This window comes from Xenopus laevis, chromosome 8L, assembly GCF_017654675.1.
Source record: "Xenopus laevis strain J_2021 chromosome 8L, Xenopus_laevis_v10.1, whole genome shotgun sequence".
Classification (NCBI taxonomy): Eukaryota; Metazoa; Chordata; class Amphibia; order Anura; family Pipidae; genus Xenopus; species Xenopus laevis.
In genome coordinates, this window is record NC_054385.1 from 36192844 (window position 1) to 36206611 (window position 13768).

The 13768-nt window shown below is 39.2% G+C and overlaps 1 protein-coding gene across 2 annotated transcripts in view; it reads right to left on the reverse strand.

Annotated features, from left to right (window-relative positions):
- The window catches only part of atrx.L (alpha thalassemia/mental retardation syndrome X-linked L homeolog), a 118483-nt gene extending 113836 nt beyond the window's left edge, over window positions 1-4647 (reverse strand). For both annotated transcript variants that reach the window (XR_001932620.2, XM_018229764.2), the window contains exon 1: window positions 4222-4647. Coding sequence is in view for 1 of the 2 variants with exons in the window: in XM_018229764.2 (XP_018085253.1) it covers window positions 4222-4241 (20 nt within the window). In the remaining variant the exon portion in view is untranslated. The remainder of the gene's footprint in view (window positions 1-4221) is intronic.
- Window positions 4648-13768: the final 9121 nt, after the last annotated feature.

Genomic DNA, 13768 nt, shown 5'->3' on the forward strand with positions numbered 1-13768 from the left:
AATTAGGATTTGGTTCGGTCGGGCAGAAGGATTCAGCCGAATCTCAATCATGCTGAAAAAGGCCGAATCCCGAACCGAATCCTGGATTCGGTGCATCCCAAGCAGAGACATCTAGTAAGTGATGAATGGAAACTGAAAGTAATTGACAGCCCCATCTCTATGCTTAAAGCTGGCCATAGACGCAAAAAAAAATCTGATCGTACGAATAGAGGATTCGTACGATTTTCGAACCGTGTGGAGATTCCTGACATTTTTCGTCCGGCGGAGATCGATCGATCAGACATGTTAAAAGATTTCTGTTGGCTGCCGATAATATCTCTGCATGACTGTCACTAGCTTTGGTCAGACATAACTTTCGAACGATTGTTGTCAGGGGCAGAACATCGGCTGATCTGTTCTTTTCTACTTTATTTGATCTGAATGGTTAGTGGCAGGTCGGGAGATGGGAAGTCCGATCTGCGTCTATGACCAGCTTAAGGCATAGAGGAGTGGCAGGCAATATTTGATTGACAGATGAGATTTTTAAAAGAGTTTACAACAGGTATGAATGCTTTAATAAATTTGGATTTCATGTTTTAATTTTAAGAGGACTTTTTTTATTAATTATACAGGTTTTTATGTCTGGGGGACAGGTCCGCTTTAAGAAGCACTTTCCCAAATTATTGTTAAAAAATAAAAAAAAAGTGGATTGTTGAAATATTGGAACACTACTAACCAAAGTTCATGCTTACCCCAAGCACATGACTGGACCAAACAGCGGAAATCATATCGGCTGCTGGAAAGCAGCATAGGGACTAGGTATATGCAGCAGCCTTTAAAATAAAATCACCGGGGGGCAGTGATTATAATCATTATCTAATACCCCAGGGCCTGTGCTCCTGTTAGCAGAAAACCACACCAACTCAGTGTACTCCTGTAAGGCTCCATGGAGAGGTCTTTGCTTCTTCCATCTTACAGCCAGTGAGAATGAGCAGAAAAAGCTGGCTTAAGCACTCTACTGGCCTATGGCAAGGGAAGAATAAAGAAGCAGAAAAAGACGACCACTGCATGGTGCTCCTACAGAAGACACCCAGCATGGTGCAGTTTTCTGATAAATAGAGCAGCAGCCTGGGATATCAGGTAAGCAATGCTTATTGCTAGCAGGGGTACCTAACATTTGCCTTCTCCTTATCTTTTGAAGTGACGTTGTCCTTACAGAAAATTCTGACTTGCTGATAGTCTTTGCATTTACATGGTGGAGGAGGGGGTCAACTACTTTGTTAGGGTCAGTGCACACGGGCAGATTCAGGGAGATTAGTCGCCTGGCGACAAATCTCCTCTTCTTTGGGGCGAGTAATCTCCCCGAACTGCCTCCCCTGCCGAGCGACTAATCTCCCTGAATCTGCCTGTGTGCCTGAGCCTCAAGAGTGAATTTATTAATATTCACACAATTCCTTTTTGATACAAAAAAATATCTGAGGAAGTGCTTATTTTGCAAAGTCCTAAAACTTTGGTAGGACTTTGCAAAAGGTGAATATTCCCTTTAATTACTATTAAAACACATTTTAGGGCACCTCCGAGGATTGCAATCACTTGCCTGATACCCCGGGATGGTGCTCATTAGAAGAAAATTGCACTAGCCCAGGGTACTTGCAAGTGAGTGATCCTCTTCCTCCCTTCTTCTTTCTCCCAAATCCAGCAGAAACATTCACCGTAAAGCAAAAAAGCTGGCTTTTTTTTATTAAAGGGCAAGTCAACCCTGAAATAAAAATGTGCCTCATAAAAAAAATTATACTGCTAAACAAGTTTCCAATATACATTTATTAAAATCTCCACTGCTTTTAAAATTAGTTGTAAAAATTATTTCTATTGAAAGTAGCATTTGCTTAACTGCTATTTTTTTCCCTTTTTTTTTTTTGCAAAAGTCTTAGTTTCTCAGCAAATGCGGATCTGTTAATCAGCTGCCCTGTCTTACATTCACCAGTCTGAGCCATCAGGAAAAACACTGCTTCCCATAGCAATACATATACAAATAACTTAAAAACTATAGAACATTTGTAATGCATGTATATTAAAAAGATGCTTAGAATTAGGTTTTTTTATTAGACAAAATAAGTGTTTGTGTTGATATTCCCTTCAAAGGCCAGATACTTCCAACTTATTACAGTAAAAAAAGCAAATCAAGCAAAGACTTAAAAACTCCATTACCCTATTTGAGAACCTCTAGACAACAAATCTCTAAATACACAAAGAGCCCCATGTCTTTATTTTCCTATACAGCAGATACAGCAATAATCAAACTGGCCAAATTAAAAATTCTATTGTTTAATCACAAGTGCAATTACATGATACAGAGGATGCGAAATTGTGTTTTTATTTTACCAGGGTCTGTAATCATCTCTAGTGCAGAACTGTAACCAAACACCAGGGTTGCCAGGTCAGCGGTTTTCCAGCCAAATTGGGCTACTAATTTATATCCCAGGCAGGTTTTGAAAGTACAAACTAGCCAAGGTACAGATTTGTGCTACTTTTTGGACCTTTGGCTGGTTTGTACTTTGGAAACCAGCCAAAGTTTTTTCTTGCCCTAATGTATCAAGCCTGTATCTGCGCCACTGCATGTTGGGTAATGTAGTTTTTTCATTTAACAATTTGTCAACTGCCAAGTTTAATGTAAAACTACAATACCCAGCATGCAATGGGACTGACTTGTGTAGTCAAAAGTTACCAGATTTTGGGCTCTGTACCCCAGTCTCCAGTTATCACATTTTTCTAGTGACTTTCCTCAATTTCAGACAATTTTGGGGCAAATATCTGCTGCCCAGCAAAATATCTAGAGTTTGACCTGTTTTGCCAATATATATTGAAATTGTATATGTATTAGGGCCTTATGGGGCCCCTATACCTCCTGGGCCCCCCTCCATAGTTCCACCCCATGGCAAACCTGTTCCATTTTGCTTCATGAAAAATTAGCGAAACTGTGAAAATTTGAAAAAGCCATATATTCATTTATTCGGTTAGACTTTTTCACTACACATATGGTGCTATTTTTGGCCTGCTTTTGAAGTGCATTTTAGCTAGTTATTAGGGATGCACCGAATCCAGGATTCGGTTCGGGATTCGGCCAAATCCTTCTGCCCGGCCGAACCTGAATCCTAATTTGCATATACAAATTAGGGGCGGAGAGGAAAATTGTGTGACTTTTTGTCACAAAACAAGGAAGTAAAAAAGGTATTCCCCTTCCCGCCCTTAATTTGCATATGCAAATTAGGATTTGGTTCGGTAATCGGCCGAATCCTTCGTTTAGAATTCGGGGGTTCGACCGAATCCAAAATAGTGGATTCGGTGCATCCCTACTAGTTTTTGGGCTGGTTTTGTAGCTGACTTTGGTTTTGAAAATTAGACCTGGCAACCCTGCTAAACACATAACTGTCGCAAACATTACTAAGGATTCCGAACTGCCTCCCTGGCAGCTAAAATGCACATCGCAGGCGGGATAGCACTCAGCAATTCGTCTTCCGAAGTCATCCGAAGTTTACGCGTCAGGCGACTTCGGAAAACGAATCGATCCGATTGTCATCCTGCCGGCGATTTACATTTTAGCCGGCGGGAAGGCAGTTCTGGGAGATTAGTCGCCCCCGAAGAAGAGCAGATTTGTCGCCGGGCGACTTATCTTCCTGAATCTGCCTGTGGATCCTGACCCTAACTGCGTTTGTCTCAATGCATAGCCTCAGATGGGACCTAAAAGGATCAGCACACTTTAAAAAGTTTCTGCGTCTAAACAGAGGTAGTATGAAGCACTCACTAGTCATATCCATGTGTTACCAGGCTCACTTTACTGTGCAGCAAAGTCGTAAAACGTTGCTGAGTTGCTAATAAGGATGTAGTAAAGTGACCAATTAAATCGCAGGAATACAAGGCTACTTGGGAGGTCTAAAGGCTCTTCTCTGAAAAGTTCAGGCTTAGGAAACATTAGGAAGCCATTTTCTGGCATGACCACCGGGGGCGGAGTTTCACTGCAGTCTATGGAGTTCTTTATCCAGGCAGAGGTCTCAGTAAGCCTGTTAATAGATGCGCACACAATACTCGGGTTGTCTTTGCAGAGTAGCTTTAGTTGTGTGAATTTGCATAGCCGGGGAAATAAAAAGCAGGGGGAGGGTAAAATAAAGTGCCTACAATATGGACATTTTTCCCTTGACATGTTTGTGGGTTCGCGCCTAAACAAATGCCAGGCTTTTGGCCTACCTCATGGGCTCCGCTGTCATCGCTCTCACAGGCCTTGACCCGTCGTTCGACCACTCTCACCGGCGCTCTGCCATTCCCCGGGCAGCCTGCAGGAGGAAGAGGGACAGGAGAGACACAGAGGTGAGAAGAAGCTGCTCACACGAAAACGAGGCAGCGAGCCCGTCGCTTTACAGACAGCTTGAAATGGACGTGTAGGTTATTGTTTTGATGTCGGCCCTCCCTTCGGAAAACACAAGGCAGAAGCCACCGTCCCAGCTTGCACCTCTCTATCCCCCGGCTCAAACATCCATTACTCGGCGAAGAACTAGAAACAAAGCAGTCGCCGCCATCTTGTCGGGGGAGGGGTGGAGAGGGAGGGCATAGACGCATTGAATTGGCGCTTCCTTCCCCCACCCTTCTTTCCGCTCACCCATTGGATAATGGAGAACCTGGAGGGATTTTTTGATTGGGAGTCACAAAGGAGGGGAAAGTTGTTGCTAAGTGTAATTACACGAGATACAAAGTGGCTGCTGATTGGACAGCTATATGCCACATTTAATAACAGGGCAGTGCTGCTCTTCTTTATTACCATGGGGTTATGTGGTGAGGATGTGCAAGCTTTGGATGGTGACTAGCATGAACTGCATAGTAACAAGTAACATTGCCAGAGCTCTTCTTTACTTGCAGTTTAACCTCACTGCTTATGGCTCCCAAATTGGATATCAGTTACACATCTCTGGTTGCCCAAGTATCCATCTCTCTATACATAGATTCATTTTTGTAATTGCCTTTCTTTTTATATATTTTATATAATATATATATATATATAGTGAATAATGTACCCTCCATTGTAAAATATAAGGCTATTATAAGTCACCTAGGCGTTCGATGACCATATAAAAGCACAAGGCTGAAGTTCCAGGTCGTAGAACTTCAAGGTGACCTCTAATTTCCTCATATTTTACGAAAGAGGGTACATTATTGATTTTAATACATACGTTTCAGTGAGTCATGTGACATTAATGCCATCATAAGCATTGATTATTACCTGATGACATTGCCAAGCATTGTTTATGAGGATATAATACACAAGAGACATGAATATCCTGTAAATTATATCCTTATAAACGGTGCTTAGTGATGTCATCGGTTAAAACCGGAGCTTAGCGATGTCATTTCTGTCACATGGCTCACTGAAACGTGTGTGTTATAATAAAGTATCCCCTGTTGCAAAATATGTGGGTATTATAAGTCACCTCGGGTTTCACGACCTGTATAAAAGCACTTGTTCTTCAGCCTCACATTTTTATATGGTTATGGGACTCCTCTGTAACTTAGATTTTACAATATATATATATATATTTATATATATATATATATATAAAAAAAAAATTTTTATTTATTTTTTTTTACAAAAATGCTGTTGCACTCTAGGGACTTATGTGATCAAAAAACTTTATTAGAATCGACGTTTCGACCCTCAATGGGGTCTTTATCAAGACCTTGATAAAGACCCCATTGAGGGTCGAAACGTCGATTCTAATAAAGTTTTTTTTATCACATAAGTCCTCAGAGTGCAACAGCATTTTTGTAAATTTCTATATATATATATATTATATTTAGAAATTTACAAAAATGCTGTTGCACTCTAAGGACTTATGCAATAAAAAACTTTGTTAGAATCGACGTTTCGACCCTCAATGGGGTCTTTATCAAGACCTTGATAAAGACCCCATTGAGGGTCGAAACGTCAATTCTAATAAAGTTTTTTTTATCACATAAGTCCCTAGAGTGCAACAGCATTTTTGTAAATTTCTATATGATACTACTGTTAGCACCAGGGCATTAACTCTTTTCAGTGTGTGCAACAGCCCTACGGTCATGGAACTTTAATATCCTTACATTATTAATTATAATACACAGGTTTCCGTGTGGCAGAAATTAAATCACTAGAAACCATTTATATAAAGGATATTTGTACCCCTACTGTAATTTATAAAGATATTATAAGTCACCGAGGAGTTATGTGACCATATAAAAGCACAAGGCCGCAGGCCGAGTGCTTTTATACAGGTCAAATAACTCCGAGGTGACTATTAATATCTTTATAAATTTTAAGTAGGAGGTACATTATTCATTATAATCGATAGTTTCTGTGTTCAGTTTTTACTTCCTGAAGTTCTCTGTCTTTGCTTTTCACATAATGCCATACTTAAGTCTATTTTGCTGGTGTCCCTCCTTGATTTTTATCTTTCCCGGCAGCCCTTTTAGGGGGGGCTAGTGTAACGCTAATCTGGGCTATCCAGACCATAAGTAGTTAAGTGTCCAGCTAGTGATGTGAGCATGGGTTACATTGCGACTCACACATCAGGATCAGGGCCTTCGCTAAGTGGAAGTTTCCCATAAAGGTGTAGTGGAACTACAATTCTCAGGCTACTGTTTAGCAAAATAGGAATGATTGGACGCCAGGAGGTTCTTATGGTGAACAATAGAACAGTAGTTTATTTGTACAAGACAAATGACTTCAGGTTTACTCACATATGTCGAGGTATGGACAGATGTATATCACATTGGCTAGAATAGGTTGGATGACACAGCTGAGGAATGTGACTCCCATAATGCATTGTAGTCAAGCAGTAATAAGGAATCCCAGGCAGATGTACCTTGAAGTGGTCTGGATCCCACCCACTGGAGTGGTAAGGTAGATGAAGTCTAGCCTAACACCCTATCCACTGTGGTCCCTTCACTAAAGGCATACAAGGAAGCCTTTTGGGAAGCTACTCCCTGCTACTGATCCTTGATGGAGCACAAAGCCGCTCTTGCTATCTGAACTCTCTATCTCACTCTCCTAGAGAGTCTATAACAGATATAACCTAATTCTAGCTAACCTCATTCACTCGGTTCCCTGGTCCCCGACTTAAACGCTAAAGGTTCAGGTCCCTTTAGGGCAATGGCTTTATTGGGCCTTGGTGTACCCAGGGTCAATGAGCACAACCAGTAGGTAAGGACACCAGCAGCCAAAGAGGACGATCCACCCCTTTCCACACACTATATTGAAGTGTGGTATGAAGTGGACATTACACCTTTTGGCCAATAATAAGATAGGTGAATACTTAAACTATATACATGGGCTTTTGCCCAGCAACTAGGGGAAAGGAGGAAGGGTAGGGATTTAAAGTTATAGGAGCATAGCAAATCCTATAGGTCCCTACACTAGGTACCTGTATTTTTTCTTGCTTTCTTCAGGTTCTTTTGAAGTAGCCCGCTCTGTGTGACATCATTTTCTTCCACTGCATCAGAGATGGGTGAAGGCAAGGGAAGGAGGGGGAATGAGACTCCAGATAGTGGACAGGAGGAGGAACGATACTTAGGTAGTGTATGGGAGGGGGAGCGAGACTTCAGATAGTGGACAGGAGGAGGAGCGAAACTAATTAGATTGTTCCCACTTACATTTCCTAACATATGGCACATAAACTATACACTGGGCACATGTGTAGGGCATTATAACAACTCTATTTTTATTTTACTCATTGAACTGAAACTAGAGGGTATATTGCCCCTTTAAAATACTTACAGCCCTGGATACAGTTACCTGCAATTCCTGGCATGTCTAAACAATGGAATGTGGGCAGTAGTACAACTTGCAGTGTGCATTAATGAGTGGGGCCTAGAATTTCAGGAGCCTGTACTGTCAAAAAAACTATTTTAAAACAGTATTTAAAGGGAAAATGGATAATTAAATTAAAACATCTCTAGGTGACCTTAGCTCTTCTGGCAGTTTTACTAGTGTCACCTTTATTTAAAAAACTTTAAGCTCTTTTTAACCTATTTCCTTATGTACAGCTGTGTCACCTCTTCTTCTATGAGCTCATCCATAGATAAATAGTGTCAACTCTTCTCTTTGTCTGCTGAACCGGTGACAGGGTGCAGAGCCCCCAAAATGCAGTTGTATAGGACCCCAATAGTTCTGATCACAACCCTGATTGCCAGAGCCACCTCTCTAGTGTCCCACTTCCATTTGTCCCTTTTTTCCTGAAACAGTACATTTAACAATTTCTTACAGGTCTTTAATTTGTACTGTATAATATACAGATTACTTTTTCACTTTATGTCCCTGCAAATTTTGACTTATTGTCACTCGTAATGCTTGCCCACATTTGTGAACGCATTCCCGTGCAGTCAATTTTATGTCTGCACACTGGGTACTTCTGCTTCACCCCTTGGCATTAGCATAGATATTTCATAATACATTTAATGATTTATAATTTTGTACTATAAAATATAGTAGTTCACCCACTTTATTACCAAACTTTTTAACACAACCATGTTTCCCACATTAAAAAAAATTGTGTCTTTAAACCACAACATTGCAAAGGCCATGAGTGATGGAGGCATCACCATTTAACACAATATTCATTGAGCATTCTGGCTTTTCACTGTCTCGAGTCTCAGGGATATGGGCAACTGGAAGATGTGTTCTCAGATTACTTGTTCTTTGAAACAGAAATTTGAGAACATTCCCTTGAAACTCAATATAATGAGAAGACACGACATTGTACTACTGAATGCAGAGAAATTAGCATATCTTACCCCAGTCGTGTCCCAAATCACGCTGATCAATGCCCCTCAAGCTAATGATTGATCACATTAGGGGCTCACATAGCTGATGGGATTCTTATCCCTGTCCAATCAATATCAAGCACCAAAATTATATCATTTGGGAAGGGTGCTCACCTTGGTTCTATACTCGAGCTAAATTATCTGTGCATCTTGAATGGTGAAGATAAAAACCTGCAAAATGCCCATATTGCCAAGTTTCCCACTGAACATGAATCCAATGGAAAGCAAATGGAAGCATTGAGGTACTGTAGAGAATAAGCAGTATAGGATTCACTTTTCTCCCATTTACAAACATATTAGACAATAATTCTTGTGTCGATTAAAGGGAACCTTTCACCCTAAGAAATAATTACAAATGCTTTGCTATTGTCTTAGACAAGCAAAATAGACTTTACTTACTCTATATAAATTATTGAAATCTTATTTGAATTACACAATCACAGCAAGCAGGCAGCCACCATCTTGTGAACACTTTTATTACAAGCTTTGCATCATCCTAAAATCTTGTTTAAGCACTAGAATGGGGCACCTGCTGCCCATAGAGGCGGGCAATATATAATGGACAGTTTAGATTTTTAAATATCATTATAATAGGTATGGATGTGTTAATAAAAAATAGATTTTCATGTTTAATTTGAAAGGACTTTTACTATACAGCTCTTTATGTCTGGGTGAAGGGTCTCCTTTAATTATTCTTAGAGCAGTAGATGTTGGACTTTTTCAGTTCTGGTTCGGTTCCTCTTTACTGGTTTAACCTTCCACCCTTCGCTCATAACACAATTACAAATATAGGAAAGCATCGGTATCAACCATCCAAACATAGTTAGATGAATATCTAGGAGAACAAATACATTTTACAAAAACTTACCTCCAGTGGCCTTTAAACTAAGCCCTGCTGAAATCCTGCTCTAGAAACCCTTCTCCAAGGGGGCCAAAACCCACATATTGGGAACTACTGCCATAGAGACGGGTGGTGTGGTACTAAAAGAGTTCAGGGATGGGACCTTTTATCCAGAATGCTCGGGACCTGGGATTTCCAGATAAATGATCTTTCTGCAATTTGGATCTACATACCTAAAGTCTATTTAAAAAATAATTTAAACAATAAATAAATCTGATAGGATTGTTTTGCATCAAACGAGGTTAAAGGGAATTTTTTTTCCAAATGCATCAGTTAATAGTGCTGCTCCAGCAGAATTCTGCACTAAAATCGGTTTCTCAAAAGATAAAACCGATTTTTTTATATTTAATTTTGAAATCTGATATGGGGCTAGACATCTTTGTCAGTTTCCCAGCTGCCCCAAGTGATGTGACTTGTACTCTGATAATCTTCAGTCACTCTTCACTGCAAGTTGGAGTGATATCACCCCCTGCCTCCCCCCAGAACAATGGGAAGGTAACGAGATAGCAGCTCCCTGGTAGATCTAAGAACAGAACTCAATAGTAAAATCCAGGTCCCACTGAGACACATTCAGTTACATTGAGTAGGAGAAACAACAGCCTGCCAGAAAGCAGTTCCATCCTAAAGTTCCGTCTCTTTCTGAAAGCAAATGACCAGGCAAAATGACCTGAGATGGCGCTTACACACCAATATTACAACTTGAAAAAAATACACTTGCTGGTTCAGGAATGAAATTTTATATTGTAGAGTGAATTATTTGCAGTGTAAACAGTGTAATTTAGAAATAAAAAATACATCATAAAAATCATGACAGAATCCCTTTAATTATATCTTCATTGGAATCAAGTACAAGGTACTGTTTGCTTACTAAAGAAAAAAAGGATTTTTAATTATTTGCTTAAAATGGGAGGTGGTTTTCTCGTAATTTGGGGCTTTCTGGTTAACAGATTTCCGGAAAGCAGATCTCATACGAGCAGTTGCATTCACTGTGACTATACAGTGCCATGACCCATTTGTCACAGATTTTGAGGGACAGTTTAAACCCAATTGGGTTGTTTTGCCTCCAATAAAGTTTGGATCAAGCACAACGTACTGTTTTATTACATAGAAAAAATAAATTATTTTTTAAAAATTTGGATTATTTGATTCAAATGGGAGACGGGTTTATACTTGATCCCGAACTGTGTGTTTCAGTTCTCCGCATTGCTTGCTAAATCAAACCTGCTCATGACTGAAAAGGGAGGCTTGGCAGCAACACAGTAAATAAATTCTTCATAATATTCTAATTTGGCCAAATACTGAAATTAATCTGAACTGCATATCCATACTTTAGCAGGAAAAACTTCAGCCTACAGTGCTTTAAAGTCATGTGGGGTAAAGCAACAGAAGTTTAAAAGTTTGTATTAGGTCTTGTAACCCTTAGCAACCAATCAACAAGTAGCACTAATTGATCTACGGTTTGAAAGGAAACATCTTTAGTTGATATGGGTCAATTCTTTGACTTTTTCAACCAAAATTCTAACCAAATTTGGAATGTATCACATCCCTATTATAGCAGTATCCTATAGAAGAAAGACCTGGCTGAAAATTAAGGCACTTTATAAAATTTAATTTTTAAAAAAAAGTTTCCTATAGAGTTAAGGATTCCTGTATTTTAAAACAAACCAACTATGATGCTATGTTACCATCTAACAAAATAGATATCTATCTTCTATTGGGCTTCTTCTGTTGGACTATGAGGCCATATATCCTTTTTATAAGCGGAGTAACCCAATTAGACACTTAAGGGATAATGTAATAAAATTCGCAAACAGAACAAATTTGCGAATAAAAATGTGCATGTCGCAATATAATATTCATTAGGCTTTTATTGCATTGCGAATTTTAATTGTGCATTGCGAATAGGGATGCACCGAATTCACTATGTTGGATTCGGCCGAACCTGGAATCCTTTGCGAAAGATTCGGCCGAATACCGAACAGAATCCTAATTTGCATTTGCAAAACAAATGTTTGCATATGCAAATTAGGGATGGGGGGAATTTTTTACTTCCTTGTTTTGTCATGCAATTTCCCTCCCCCCTAATGTGCATATGCAAATTAGGATTCACAATCAATATCCTACGGTCATGTGAAAGTATTCGCAAAGGCAAAATTGTTCACTTTGTAAACATTTATTTGCATTGTGAACAAATTGCGACCGATTTTTTTCCGTCAGAAACCAATATTACATTCCCCCCTTAGACAATTAGGGGGCAATTTATCAAAGGTTGAGTTGTCTTTTTTCCTGAAAAATTTTAGTTTTCAGGGGTAGTTTAAGTAAAAATTCTAACTTTTCAGGATTTATTAAGCCCTGAAGCTGCAAAAAGCTGGAATGCAAAAGTACTCCAGCTAAAACCTGTCGAGGTCATGTAGAAGTCCCTTGAATCATTTGAAAGTTTTTAGCCTTTCTGATTTTCATGTTTTTTTCTGTTTTGCGCTCAAAAAATGTGATCAATTCAAGCTATTCAATCAAGTTTTTTTCATAAATAAGCAAACATTCAAGTTTTGAGTTTATTCGAGGCAGAAGAAAACCTCACAAACTCAACCGTTAAATAACCCCCGCTTCACTTTTTGTGGCATCCTTGGTAGAAAAACCAATCAAAACTAATGCTGGCTACAGCTACACAATCTTTGTTTCAATTAGTCTGAACTATAGGATGCATGTGGCCTCTTGAGTTCTATTTACACTCTTTTGGTATTGGTATGGGATCCGTTACAAAGAAAACTCAAAATTACGGAAAGGCTGTCTCCCATTTTATCCAAATAATCCAAATTTTCAAAAACGATTTCCCTTTTCTCTGTAATAAGAAAAAAAAATTACAAAACCTTGTACTTAATCCCAACTAAGATATAATTAATTCTTATTGGCGGCAAAACCAGGCTATTGGATTTATTTAGTGTTTACATGATTTTCTAGAAGACTTAAGGTATTAATATCCAAATTACAGAAAGATCTATTTTCTGGAAAACCCCCTGCATTCTGGATAACATGATCCTATAACTGTATTAGCACTCCAGAATGTCAAGGATTTATCATGGATAACAAAATATGGTCACTGCCATAAAATGTAAAATAATCATTTTTAAATTGTATACTAATTGGCCTTCAGGCTAGATTGTGTTCCCTACTGAACTGGGCACCAGGTTGGGTGGGGTGTGTTTAGGAACTTCTATTTTTTGCCAAACTACAATGTTTTCACACATTCAGCCAAAAATGGAAAACCACATCTGAATACAATACGGCACATATATGAGGGCACATTTACAAAGCTCGAGTGAAGGATTCGAATTAAAAAAACTTCGAATTTCGAAGTGTTTTTTTGGCTACTTCGACCTTCGACTACTACTTCGAATCGAACTAAAAATCGTTCGACTATACGACCATTCGATAATCGAAGTACTGTCTCTTTAAGAAAAACTTCGACCCCCTACTTCGGCAGCTAAAAGCTACCGAAGTCAATGTTAGCCTATGGGGAAGGTCCCCATAGGCTTGCCAGCGTTTTTTTGATCGAAGGATATTCCTTCGATCGTTGGATTAAAATCCTTCGAATGGTTCGATTCGAAGGATTTAATCGTTCGATCGAACGAATAATCCTTCGATCGTAGGATTAGCGCTAAATCGTTCGGCTTCGATATTCGAAGTCTAACGATTTTAGTTCCTAGTCGAATATCGAGGGTTAATTAACCCTCGATATTTCGATATTCGACCCTTAGTAAATCTGCCCCATGGTGTCTTCTTCAATCAAGAAATGCCGGCCAGTATTTGAATCTAATTTTCTGAATAGGGAACTACAGTTTTGTTAAATTATACAATATCTGACCAAGAAACACAAAACAGTGGCCAGTCTGATCTTTTGACCATATTGGTTTATGCATCTTTTCATGGTCACACAATCAAAATATCTCACTGTAATAAAGTCATTGGCTCAGGACAACAAATCCTAGCAGTATCAGCAAATGTTGCAGGGCATCAGGTAAAAGTAATGACATGGGGGCGAAGTGACTA